The 14,537-nt window shown below is 44.9% G+C and overlaps 1 protein-coding gene across 3 annotated transcripts in view; it reads right to left on the reverse strand.

The window, feature by feature from the left end:
* Nucleotides 1–14,537, reverse strand: part of LOC115154642 (gamma-aminobutyric acid receptor subunit beta-4) — an 89,272-nt gene that overhangs the window by 58,525 nt on the left and 16,210 nt on the right. Inside the window, exons 1-2 of one of the 3 annotated variants that reach the window (XM_029701086.1) lie at nucleotides 4,261–5,474; nucleotides 2,644–2,738 (exon numbers count right to left, since the gene is read on the reverse strand). In XM_029701086.1, the coding sequence (XP_029556946.1) occupies nucleotides 2,644–2,738; nucleotides 4,261–4,340 (175 nt within the window). In that variant the 5' untranslated portion in view covers nucleotides 4,341–5,474. Of the gene's footprint in view, nucleotides 1–2,643; nucleotides 2,739–3,639; nucleotides 3,715–4,260; nucleotides 5,475–14,537 lie in introns of those variants that run through there. The other 2 variants (XM_029701088.1, XM_029701087.1) reach the window with 2 other exon arrangements.

Consider the following 14,537-nt stretch of genomic DNA (forward strand, 5'->3'; position numbering starts at 1 on the left):
ACATCAGCCAAGAAGCATAGGAACTGAGAAGTGGTCTGTGGACCCCACCTGCAGTACCACTCCTTTATTGGGGGTGTCTTGCTAATTGCCTATAATTTCCACCTGTTGTCTATTCCATTTACACAACAGCATGTGAAATTTATTGTCAATCAGTGTTGCTTCCTAAGTGGACAGTTTGATTTCACAGAAGTGTGATTGACTTGGAGTTACATTGTGTTGTTTAAGTGTTCCCTTTATTTTTTTGAGCAGTGTATATATACAGTACCAGTCAAAAGTTTGGACACACCTACTCATTCAAGGGTTTTTCTTTATTGTTACTATTTTCTACATTGTAGAATAATAGTGAAGACATCAAAACTATGAAATAACACATATGGAATCATGTAATAACCAAAAAAGTGTTAAACAAATCAAAATATATTTTATATTTGAGATTCTTCAAAGTAGCCACCCTTTGCCTTGATGACCACTTTGCACACTCTTGGCATTCTCTCAACCAGCTTCATGAGGTAGTCACATGGAATGAATTTCAATTAACAGGTGTGCCTTGTTAAAAGTTAATTTGTGGAATTTCTTTCCTTCATAATACGTTTGAGCCAATCAGTTGTGTTGTGACAAGGTAGGGGTGGTATACAGATGATAGCCCTATTTAGTAAAAGACCAAGTCCAAATTATGGCAAGAACAGCTCAAATAAGCAAAGAGAAATGACAGTCTATCATGAAGGTCAGTCTGACATGAAGGTCAGTCAATGCGGAAAATTTCAAGAACTTTTAAAGTTGCTTCAAGCGCAGTCACAAAAACGATCAAGCTCTATGATGAAACTGGCTCTCATGAGGACTGCCACAGGAAAGGAAGACCCGGAGTTACCTCTGCTGCAGAGGATGAGTTCATTAGAGTTAACTGCACCTCAGATTGCAGCCCAAATATATGCTTCACAGAGTTGAAGTAACAGACACATCTCAACATCAACAGTTCAGAGGAGACAGCGTGAATCAGGCCTAATGGGTGAATTGCTGCAAAGAAACCACTACTAAAAGACACCAACAAGAAGGAAAGACTTGCTTGGGCCAAGAAACAAGAGCAATGGACATTAGACCAGTGGAAATCTGTCCTTTGGTCTGATGAGTCCAAATTTGAGATTTTTGGTTCCAACCGCCTTGTCTTTGTGAGACGCAGAGCAGGTGAAGGGATGATCTCTGCATGAGTGGTTCCCACCGTGAAGCATGGAGGAGGAGGTGTGATGGTGCTTTGCTGGTGACACTGTCAGTGATTTATTTAGAATTCAAGGCACACTTAACCAGCATGGCTACCACAGCATTCAGCAGCGATACGCCATCCCATCTTCTTTTTTTTAAGACAGTGACCCAAAACACATCTCCAGGCAGAGTAAAGGCTATTTGACCAAGAAAGATAGTGATGGAGTGCTGCATCAGATGACCTGGCCTCCAAAATCACCCGACCTCAACCCAATTGAGATGGTTTGGGATGAGTTGGAACGCAGAGTGAAGGAAAAGCAGCCAACAAGAGCTTGCATATGTTGGAACTCCTTCAAGACTGTTGGAAAAGCATTCCTCATGAAGCTGGTTGAGAGAATGCCAAGAGAGTGCAAAGCTGTTATTAAGGCAAAGGGTGGCTACTTTCAAGAATCACAAATATAAAAATGTTTTTTAACACTATTTTGGTTACTACATGATTCCATATGCGTTATTTCATAGTTTTGATGTCTTCACTATTATTCTACAATGTAGAAAATAGTAAAAATAAAGAAAAACCCTTGAATGAGTAGGTGTGTCCAAACTTTTGACTGGTACTATATATATATATATATATATATATATAGTACCATAATCAGCTGTACATATATAGTACATATATAGTACATATAATCAGCTGTTACTATAATCACATGTTTCACCAGGTGTGCTTGACCTTGATCACTCATTTGACTAGATCTGCTCTTACTGGTGTCGTGAATGCATACGATCAGACAAACCGACCCCACACAGTTATAAGACCGTTATGGCAGAATTATCTTTCAGGATAATGCTGTTGCTTTCCTATTACTATTGAAGCAACATTCAAACCTCACAAATGAGCTTTTATTTTATACAACATTCTCTTTTTGTCAGCGTTTTGCCAGTACCACTGACAAACTGGACAATAATAAACGTATTTTGCCTGCCCTACATTTTAGAGAGGACTGAACTCACTGCTATGGCTACAGTCTGAATCACTTGTCATCCGCTTGTTTTCAAAACTCATCACTCTAGTGGTTCAACCCATTATGTTGTTCTCTACCATTATACCAATCTACTAGCCTAGATTCCCACTATTAATTGCTTCGGTAGGTAAAAGCTTAATGTCTTTTTCTATTACAAAGACTTTGTGTACTAGCATAACCCTTGGTTAACAATCCTTCAATGTAGCTGCACATCAAGAAAACTAGTGTTAGACAGGTTCTGTATGCGCCCCACTTCTAGAGAACAAGCCATCTTCCATATGTGGTGGTTAATAGACACGTAGCAAATGAGATGGTAGCAGTCACTTCAAAACTTCTGCCTTTGGTGTTCCAAAAGGCTAACAATTCAAATGGTTTCAGAAAAATAACGACCAATAGCACAGGTGCAATATATCTCACACACCTCCAAAATCAGGCCTTAGACGGATGTCATACCCCTTCAGCAACTTGTCCACGGTGGCCTTGGCCACAGATATTCCGGTTTGTCCAGTGGAGGTGCTGTGGAAAGAAATCACCGTTTTAAGACCCTGTCAGGAACCATGAGTTGAAACTAAACATGAAGCTCAGTTAGCTTACTTCTGAATATGTTTCACATTACACTTGTAGCCTTCAACTTGCTCAATATTCAGTAGCAAACCTAAAAGATGACATTTCAATATTTCTGACATTTCTAATTGATAAGTCTATGGCAACAACCACTGGTTTAGTGGGGGTTGGGAGCCTGCTTTCTTGAAGTGATCTGAATCAGGCTACACCTGGCATGCTAAAGACTCACCTCTTACATCTAATTGCATGTATCAGTGGGACATTGAGAAACACATAAGTATTTAAATTCCGTAATTAAATAAAATACCTGATTGATATGTTACTTATTTACACTGAATAACAATGTAATTAACCACATAATTCACGAGGCATAAACAAGTATGAACTCAAAGAGCTGATGAACGTGTACAATGCTTGTAGGCGAGTGAGAAGCGTAGTGATCACCCCGTATATTTCCTGTCATGATAGGCCACTAGAATGAAATTGAAATGTCAAAATGGAAGACCCAGTTTGGGGCCACCACTGTTTGATTAGCGAGCGAATGTTGTCAGTCTCAGTATGTTAAATGCAGTGTAGCCCTGTGGGGAATATACCATGCGAACGTGCTGAATATAGATGTTATTTTGTTGGCCTACCTGTTTGTCTTCATTTACACTGGACATGACAAAACATTAGTAAAGAAATCGTCCTTCTATTGCTAAGCCTACTTCACCATCTCCACTAGGCGGTTACAGGTGCTCAAAATACGCAATATTGGAGAGGACTGAAGACTTGAAGAGTAGTGTGAATATTGAATTAAAAAAAGGTTTTTATCAAATTCAAAATCATATGTGTTGAAGTGATGATGACCCACTTTAAACGACTGACAGGCGTTTGGGTTTTATTTTCTCCCGCTGATCAATGATGAATCGGTAGTAGGTACGCGACATGGTGTTGTTGATGGGGGTGGAATCAAGACAGGGTCATTTACATTTAGGTGGATTTATGATTTTCTTCTTTCCATAAACATTGCGCAGGCATACGTCTATAGTTAACGTCTTAAAATTACAGTACGGATGATGCTTTGGCTACATTCCTCTGGCTAACATCCATTAAAAAGCTAGTTGTGCTGATTGATCAATGGCACGGCTAATTTAATAGACCCAGCATTGTTACTAATTATCGGGTATGTACGGTTTGATTGTATTTAATATGATTGATACTCGCCCCAGCCAATTAGCCGCTATTTACAATTTGGATAGGAGTGCGTTTTACAATAGACTACATGAACGCGCACCGCTTGCTCGCACACAGGCGCGTGCGCCGCAGAAAATGGTTTCGTGTTAGATTGCAAACGCAATAATGAGTAGTAATGTCGCCTTAATTTCGGTGCTGACAAAATCTGATTTCAGTGGGGTTTGTCCTTCCTATAGCCTTCTGAGAGTTATGATAAGCGTTTGCTCTCATGGAAATATATCTTAGAACGCTGTCTTACCTTTGAGCAAAGCAAACGAAGGACAGAGCCGCCAAAGCAGAGAACATTCCACATAATTTATCTTCTTGAGGACCCAACATTTCCACAAATCCTTATATAGTTTCAATAATCCAACCGCTTGTGGTCCAAAGAAAATTGTGAAAAGAAAGTAAAAAAAGCAATTAAAATAAATTGCTGGGAAAAAAATATATGATACATTTAGTCATGTAATGGCTTTATACAAAATGCGTGTTTAAACCTCGTAATTGGTCCAAGCTGTTTTCCCAAGCTATGGAAATCCGTGCAGGTCACAGACCCCCTCAACTAACACCAGAAGATCCGACATCTTGCTCATAACAGCCTACACAAGACTTTCAAAAAGTGATAACAAGCCTTTTTCTTTAAAAACGAAAAAGTCCAGCAAAAATGAGAGACGTCTGATAAGGAACAGCAGCGTCTTGTTGATTAAATTGGCAGTTGCAATTTCCCAGTCCAAACCTGCAGAAGAGGCATGGTTCCAGCGGTGCTCCGGCGCTAGGGATTGTTCCACAATGTAGGCTATGATGTGTTTAAGAATTTGTTTTAGCTGTAAATGTTTGCGGGTGAAAGGGGAGGCGTGGGTAAAAAAAGAAAAAAGAAATCTTCATTCCCCTTTTGTTGCTGATGATGATGTAGATTTGCTTCTCTCAACTCAAAGTCAGTGAGGAAAAAATGTCCATAAAAAACAATGCAATGGACAATATCTGATGCAGACGTCAGAGCAGGCTATATCACCCTTCTAGTGAAAAATTAGGCACAGCGAAATATGGATGACCAGTCATATATATCGGCCAGTGTATGTATCAAAACATTGGATTTAATGTCAAAGAGGATAACCAAGTGAAAAGCCCAGTCGTCGAGGTTGTCCAACCTTATCTCTTGATTGAATACCTTACATGTTTCGTTCATCTTCTTCTCGAAGCACTGAGCAAATAATGGCAAAGATTGAGGAACACCCGCAAGAGCATTTGTGGTGAAAACAAGTGTTGAAATTCCCTTGTACAAGATTTCGTGGGAAATAAGTTTAGCCTAATGTATTGTATAAAATGCTAATGTTAATTGAAATTTAAAAAATCCGAAATCTAAGGAGAAATTTCAACGGCATCCTATCCATGCACTGAATCGCCAAGGAATGAAGTGAAATGATGGCCATATGAGTCTATTCTCCCTGCAACCCATTAGAATGTTGCTAGTACGTTCCGGTGCGTTTCATGCATTACCACTTTACCAGATAGCCTATTTGAACACACATCAACACTCATAGGGTACTCACTGAAGACAACAAACACACTCACACACACACACACACACACACACACACACACACACACACACACACACACACACACACACAATTGAAATGCAGCTAAATGCAGTTCATGTTACATCCATACAGTTGTGTAAGTAGATAAAGAACATACACGCACTGCTGCAGCCACTTGAGCATATTAGATCAATAACTTAAATAGCATAAAACATTATTCAAGTATTTATTTGAATGGTAATCACATTATTACTCAAATGCACATCACATGGTACAATCAGACAAGATGTGTTTCATACAGAAGAGGAGGCTTTCTGTAGGGATCTATGTGCTATCCAGTTGCTAAGCAACCCAGCGAGCACTGATGCAGTTATGGTGTTTCGAAGGCTATGTGCAAAAGCTCATTGAAAGAACCACTGCCACTACTGTGGCATCGTCTGTGGGACAGAGGAGCAGACATTCTGATGTATAGGCCCATGTGTGAACCATACTTCCAAATGCTAACATTTAATTAGGGTTCAGTGACGTGATGGGTCAGGAAAACCTTTTGAATGAAATGTGTTCTCTTTGTCGGTGTTTTAACATAGACAAACTTGTTTTCCCACAGCACAATAATAAACGTATTTGGCCTCCCCTGCATTTTATAGAGACTGGACTCACTGCTATGGTTACAGTTTGAATCACCTTATTGTCTCAGCTTGTTTTCAAACCTTACCACGGTCTTGTTATCTTTGTAAGTGTTTTAACAGAGACAAACGGGTTTTGCCACTGCATAGTAATTAACTTAGTCGGCTTCCCATGTATTTTAGAGAGGACTGAACTTACTGCTTTGGCTAAACTTTGAATCACCCTGCCTCACCTCATCACCATCATCATCATCATCATCATGACAATAACATAGTGTAACACAATCTGGCAAGCTTTGAAGTGGAACAAACAGAATAGAACAAACTTACTGTAACTTACTACTGTACACACCAAGTAGGAAGAGAGTTTGATAACACTTTATTTAGATAGTCTGTAGACGGTCTGAGAGCATCTAGAGATGGACTATCAGTGACATTTCAACTATCTACTAACCCTAACCTTAACCTTAACCTTCATCCTAACCCTAACCATAACCTTAGCAAGCAGTTGCTTCTCAACAGATAGTTTATTGATAGCATGACCATCTGTAGAGCATCTACAGACGAACAAATCTGGACTATCCAAATAAAGTGAGTGACTGAGAGTGGAGAGTTTGTATTGATCGTCTGTGCTAGAGAGTCAGACACTCTGTCAGTGGCGCTGGACTGATTGATATTGAGGTCAAACCAGCAACTATTTGGGCTTTCTCTGTATCATGAACTTAATTGGTGATGAAAAAGTACACATTTGTACAAAAAAGTGTTAAAACAGCTAATCTATATCAGTGGACAGCGCATCATCAGACGTGTCAATAGCTGATGCCGATCTTAATCAGTAGCAAGCCTTTATACACTTATACAGCCTTAATCCACGGCAGGAAACATTTAATTCACTTTTATTCTCTGCCTCTATATTTACATTTTAAAAGTTAATTATATTTGTTGCATGAATTATTTAATTCAAATATACAGTGTTGTAGAGAGCATGATGTTGAATATGTATTTTTGTTATAATTTCATTCAATTAATTAATTTTCCTGTATGATTGTAAAAAGACGAAATGAAGATGCATTCTTAAAGAGAAAAAGGGAGAGAGAGCGAGAGAGAGAATTGCATCTCACTGAAGCCAACCAAGGCACTTCTTTTTGCTGACTCAATGAACACAGCCAAGCCTGCTGTTTGGAAATGCAACACTACAATGGATTAATGGGAACACCCTTCTACTTTGTAAATATCACACATTTTGGTTGTTGAATCTCAAAATTGTATATGTCAAACATTTTCAACAATTGTTCTATTACATTTATTAGTTTCTTACTAGTGTAGGTGTTGGTATATGGTTAGGGCTGGCATACAGTATACACAAAAAGTAAAGATTTTTGTATATTCCACAATATCTTGCAAGAAGATGATTAGTTCATTGATATTGTTCCTGAACCAACAGAAAACGGATGAAAAGGTGGAAAATAGCTAGAGATTTCCCTTTCATTTCCTTTTCAGACAACCCTTAGCTATAGGTCTTCACCAGGGTGGGTTGTGTCAGAGGAAGATCGAGGGTCAGCTTAGCTGGAGCGCTAGCTAGCTGTGGGGAGAGAGACGGAGCGTTTCAGACAGTGTGCCAGATGGGTCCCCCTTAGCACCGTCTCTGAGGGACACAAAATCGACACCTTTGTCCACTTGCCTTCCCCCCCAAGCCCATCCATGCATGCTGGAACCCTAGTCCCCGGGGTCACCTGACCACAGGACCTGGCTCTAATTGGCTTCTGTGGAAGGCCATCCAAGCCCCTGAGATGTGTGTGCTCCCTGCTCCTTTTTCCCCTTCGCTCACATGTTGCATAACACATGCGAGTTATTGGGTCACCCTTACTCCTCTGATATAAATAGTATCGCATGCTTAATGCATTGCTGCCTCCCAGTCACTATTTTGCTCTTCTTCTCTAGCTATGGGCGGCAGGTAGCCTAGTGGTTAGAGCGTTGGGCCAGTAACCCAAAGGTCGATGTTTCCTTGAGCAAGGCACTTAACCCTAATTGCTTCAGGGGGCCGTACTACTATGGCTGACCCTGTAAAGCGACACACTTCAGGAAGGAAGAAGCAAGAAGGCTTCCTGTGAACTTTGATCTGTTTGCTAGCCTGTGTCAGCCATATACTGCTTTCCAACATTAATCTTTAGAATACATTTCTTCTGGGATTTTTTAAAAACTAGGCTACATCTACATCCAACTAAATGTCATCCTTTACAGAGAGGTCCTTTGGTTATGCTTGATAAATGATAGTGGACATTTCTATTAGTTAAAAAATGTAATCATTGTGCTTCTCTTTCCTACAAACAGCACAGACTAACTTTAGGTAATGCTCTCATTCAAGCCACTCAGTGATTGCTGTGACATATCTGATTTGGGAGGGTCATATCGGCCCAATAGTAGGATAGGGAGGGTGACAGTGTTGGGTGAAGGGCTCCAGTCCATCTCCCCTGGACCATCAATTGTCTTCCTGTTTTCACCCTCCATAGGGAACAGAGAGTTCCAGCAGACCTCCAGGGAGCAACAGGGATTGAAAAATACTGCCTTTTCTCATGTTACACCTGACAACAACTGCCTGGGCTAAAGGAAGAAAGGAATGTGAAAATCAATGGTTGTATAACTGATGTATGCTCTGGGCTTTCTGCTAAGGGTACCATCTTACTGACGAGTTTCCACATGCACTCACTCACACTGCTAGTCCCTCCCTGGTCACTGTCGCAAGGCCTGATCGAACATGAGGGGTTCAGTTCACTATATTTAGACAAAACACAAATCGTAAAGGCCAGTAATAAACTGTGTGTTGTACGGTAGGCAAGCAGGTGAATCCCCTTACATGATGCTGTTCTAAAGGGGAGTTCATTGTAACTGTAACCCTCACAGGTTTTTGAATATTTTGCTCATAAAAAACGGAAATATCAAATTTACATAAGTATTCAGACCCTTTACTCAGTGCTTTGTTGAAGCACCTTTGGCAGTGATTACAGCCTCGAGTCTTCTTGGGTAAAATGCTACAAGATTGGTACAGCTATATTTGGGGATTTTCTCCCATTCTTCTCTGCAGATCCTCTCAATCTCTGTCAGGTTGGATGGGGAGCGTCACTGCACAGCTATTTTCAGGTCTCTCCATAGATGTTCTATCGGGTTCAAGTCCGGGCTCTGGCTACGCCACTAAAGGACATGACCTCATGGCTTGGTTTTTGCTCTGACATACATTGTCAACTGTGGGACCTTATATAGACAGGTGTGTGCCTTTCCAGCTCATGTGCAATCAATTGAATTTACAACAGGTTGACTCCAATCAAGTTGTAGAAACATCTCAAGGCTGATCAATGGAAACAGGATGCAACTGAGCTCAATTTCGAGTCCCATAGCAAAGGGTCTGAATACTTATGTAAATCAGGTATTTCTGTCTTTATATTTAATTTGCAAAAATGTCTAAAAATGTGTTTTTGCTTTGTCATTATGGGGGATTGTGTGTAGATTGCCGAGACACCACGCTGTACTCCCATAATGAACCACCTCCCTCCAGACAACATGCTGTACTCCCATATAGAACCACCTCCCTCCAGACACCACGCTGTACTCCCATAATGAACCACCTCCTTCCAGACACCACAATGTACCCCCATATAGAACCACCTCCCTCCAGACACCATGCTGTACTCCCATATAGAACCACCTCCCTCCAGACACCACGCTGTACTCCCCATATAGAACCACCACCCTCCAGACAAAACGCTGTACTCCCCATATAGAACCACCTCCCTCCAGACACCACACTGTACTCCCCATAATGAACCACCTCCCTCCAGACACCACGCTGTACTCCCATATAGAACCACCTCCCTCCAGACACCACGCTGTACTCCCATAATGAACGACCTCCCTCCAGACACCACACTATACTCCCCATATAGAACCATCTCCCTCCAGAAACCACACTGTACTCCCCATATAGAACCACCTCCCTCCAGACACCACGCTGTACCCCACATATAGAACCACCTCCCTCCAGACACCACACTGTACTCCCCATATAGAACCACCTCCCTCCAGACACCACGCTGTACTCCCCATATAGAACCACCACCCTCCAGACAAAACGCTGTACTCCCCATATAGAACCACCTCCCTCCAGACACCACACTGTACTCCCCATAATGAACCACCTCCTTCCAGACACCACAATGTACCCCCATATAGAACCACCTCCCTCCAGACACCACGCTGTACTCCCATATAGAACCACCTCCCTCCAGACACCACACTGTACTCCCCATAATGAACCACCTCCTTCCAGACACGACAATGTACCCCCATATAGAACCACCTCCCTCCAGACACCATGCTGTACTCCCATATAGAACCACCTCCCTCCAGACACCACGCTGTACTCCCATAATGAACGACCTCCCTCCAGACACCACACTGTACTCCCATATAGAACCACCTCCCTCCAGACACCACACTGTACTCCCCATATAGAACCACCTCCCTCCAGACACCACGCTGTACCCCACATATAGAACCACCTCCCTCCAGACACCACACTGTACTCCCCATATAGAACCACCTCCCTCCAGACACCACGCTGTACTCCCCATATAGAACAACCACCCTCCAGACAAAACGCTGTACTCCCCATATAGAACCACCTCCCTCCAGACACCACACTGTACTCCCCATAATGAACCACCTCCCTCCAGACACCACGCTGTACTCCCATATAGAACCACCTCCCTCCAGACACCACGCTGTACTCCCATAATGAACGACCTCCCTCCAGACACCACACTGTACTCCCCATATAGAACCACCTCCCTCCAGACACCACACTGTACTCCCCATATAGAACCACCTCCCTCCAGACACCACGCTGTACTCCCCATATAGAACCACCACCCTCCAGACAAAACGCTGTACTCCCCATATAGAACCACCTCCCTCCAGACACCACACTGTACTCCCCATAATGAACCATCTCCCTCCAGACACCACGCTGTACTCCCATATAGAACCACCTCCCTCCAGACACCACGCTGTACTCCCATAATGAACGACCTCCCTCCAGACACCACACTGTACTCCCCATATAGAACCACCTCCCTCCAGACACCACACTGTACTCCCCATATAGAACCACCTCCCTCCAGACACCACGCTGTACCCCACATATAGAACCACCTCCCTCCAGACACCACACTGTACTCCCCATATAGAACCACCTCCCTCCAGACACCACGCTGTACTCCCCATATAGAACCACCACCCTCCATACAAAACGCTGTACTCCCCATATAGAACCACCTCCCTCCAGACACCACGCTGTACTCCCATATAGAACCACCTCCCTCCAGACACCACGCTGTACTCCCATAATGAACGACCTCCCTCCAGACACCATGCTGTACTCCACATATAGAACCACCTCCCTCCAGACACCACACTGTACTCCCCATATAGAACCACCTCCCTCCAGACACCACGCTGTACTCCCCATAATGAACCACCTCCCTCCAGACACCAGGCTGTACTCCCATATAGAACCACCTCCCTCCAGACACCACGCTGTACTCCCCATATAGAACCATCTCCCTCCAGACACCACGCTGTACTCCCCATATAGAACCACCTCCCTCCAGACACCACGCTGTACTCCATATAGAACCACCTCCCTCCAGACACCACGCTGTAATCCCCATATAGAACCACCTCCCTCCAGACACCACGCTGTACTCCCCATATAGAACCACCTCCCTCCAGACACCACGCTGTACTCCCATATAGAACCACCTCCCTCCAGACATCACGCTGTACTCCCCACATAGAACCACCTCCCTCCAGACACCACGCTGTACTCCCCATATAGAACCACCTCCCTCCAGACACCACGCTGTACTCCCCATATAGAACCACCTCCCTCCAGACACCACGCTGTACTCCCATATAGAACCACCTCCCGCCAGACACCACGCTGTACTCCCCATATAGAACCACCTCCCTCCAGACACCACGCTGTACTCCCCATATAGAACCACCTCCCTCCAGACACCACGCTGTACTCCCCATATAGAACCACCTCCTTCCAGACACCACAATGTACCCCCATATAGAACCACCTCCCTCCAGACACCACGCTGTACTCCCATATAGAACCACCTCCCTCCAGACACCACGCTGTACTCCCATAATGAACGACCTCCCTCCAGACACCATGCTGTACTCCACATATAGAACCACCTCCCTCCAGACACCACACTGTACTCCCCATATAGAACCACCTCCCTCCAGACACCACGCTGTACTCCCCATAATGAACCACCTCCCTCCAGACACCAGGCTGTACTCCCATATAGAACCACCTCCCTCCAGACACCACGCTGTACTCCCCATATAGAACCATCTCCCTCCAGACACCACGCTGTACTCCCCATATAGAACCACCTCCCTCCAGACACCACGCTGTACTCCATATAGAACCACCTCCCTCCAGACACCACGCTGTAATCCCCATATAGAACCACCTCCCTCCAGACACCACGCTGTACTCCCCATATAGAACCACCTCCCTCCAGACACCACGCTGTACTCCCATATAGAACCACCTCCCTCCAGACATCACGCTGTACTCCCCACATAGAACCACCTCCTTCCAGACACCATGCTGTACTCCCCATATAGAACCACCTCCCTCCAGACACCACGCTGTACTCCCCATATAGAACCATCTCCCTCCAGACACCACGCTGTACTCCCATATAGAACCACCTCCCGCCAGACACCACGCTGTACTCCCCATATAGAACCACCTCCCTCCAGACACCACGCTGTACTCCCCATATAGAACCACCTCCCTCCAGACACCACGCTGTACTCCCCATATAAAACCACCTCCCTCCAGACAACATGCTGTACTCCCATATAGAACCACCTCCCTCCAGACACCACGCTGTACTCGCATAATGAACCACCTCCCTCCAGACACCACAATGTACCCCCATATAGAACCACCTCCCTCCAGACACCACGCTGTACTCCCATATAGAACCACCTCCCTCCAGACACCACGCTGTACTCCCATAATGAACCACCTCCCTCCAGACACCACAATGTACCCCCATACAGAACCACCTCCCTCCAGACACCACGCTGTACTCCCATATAGAACCATCTCCCTCCAGACACCACGCTGTACTCCCCATATAGAACCATTCCCTCCAGACACCACGCTGTACTCCCCATATAGATCCACCTCCCTCCAGACACCACGCTGTACTCCCATATAGAACCACCTCCCTCCAGACACCCCGCTGTACTCCCACAATGAACCACCTCCCTCCAGACACCACAATGTACCCCCATATAGAACCACCTCCCTCCAGACAACATGCTGTACTCCCATAATGAACCACTCCCTCCAGACACCACAATGTACCCCCATACAGAACCACCTCCCTCCAGACAACATGCTGTACTCCCATATAGAACCACCTCCCTCCAGACACCACTCTGTACTCCCATAATGAACCACCTCCCTCCAGACAACACGCTGTACTCCCATAATGAACCACCTCCCTCCAGACACCACGCTGTACTCCCATATAGAACCACCTCCCTCCAGACACCACGCTGTACTCCCAAAATGAACCACCTCCCTCCAGACACCAGACTGTACTCCCCATATAGAACCACCTCCCTCCAGACACCACGCTGTACTCCCCATATAGAACCACCACCCTCCAGACAAAACGCTGTACTCCCCATATAGAACCACCTCCCTCCAGACACCACACTGTACTCCCCATAATGAACCACCTCCCTCCAGACACCACGCTGTACTCCCCATATAGAACCACCTCCCTCCAGACACCACGCTGTACTCCCCATATAGAACCATCTCCCTCCAGACACCACGCTGTACTCCCCATATAGAACCCCCTCCCTCCAGACACCACGCTGTACTCCCATATAGAACCACCTCCCTCCAGACACCCACGCTGTACTCCCCATATAGAACCACCTCCCTCCAGACACCACGCTGTACTCCCCATATAGAACCACCTCCCTCCAGACACCACGCTGTACTCCCATATAGAACCACCTCCCTCCAGACATCACACTGTACTCCCATATAGAACCACCTCCCTCCAGACACCACGCTGTACTCCCCATATAGAACCACCTCCCTCCAGACACCACGCTGTACTCCCATATAGAACCACCTCCCTCCAGACACCACGCTGTACTCCCCATATAGAACCACCTCCCTCCAGATATCACGCTGTACTCCCCATATAGAACCACCTCCCTCCAGACACCACGCTGTACCCCCATATAGAACCACCTCC

This window comes from Salmo trutta, chromosome 19 (genome assembly GCF_901001165.1).
Source record: "Salmo trutta chromosome 19, fSalTru1.1, whole genome shotgun sequence".
NCBI classification, from domain to species: Eukaryota; Metazoa; Chordata; class Actinopteri; order Salmoniformes; family Salmonidae; genus Salmo; species Salmo trutta.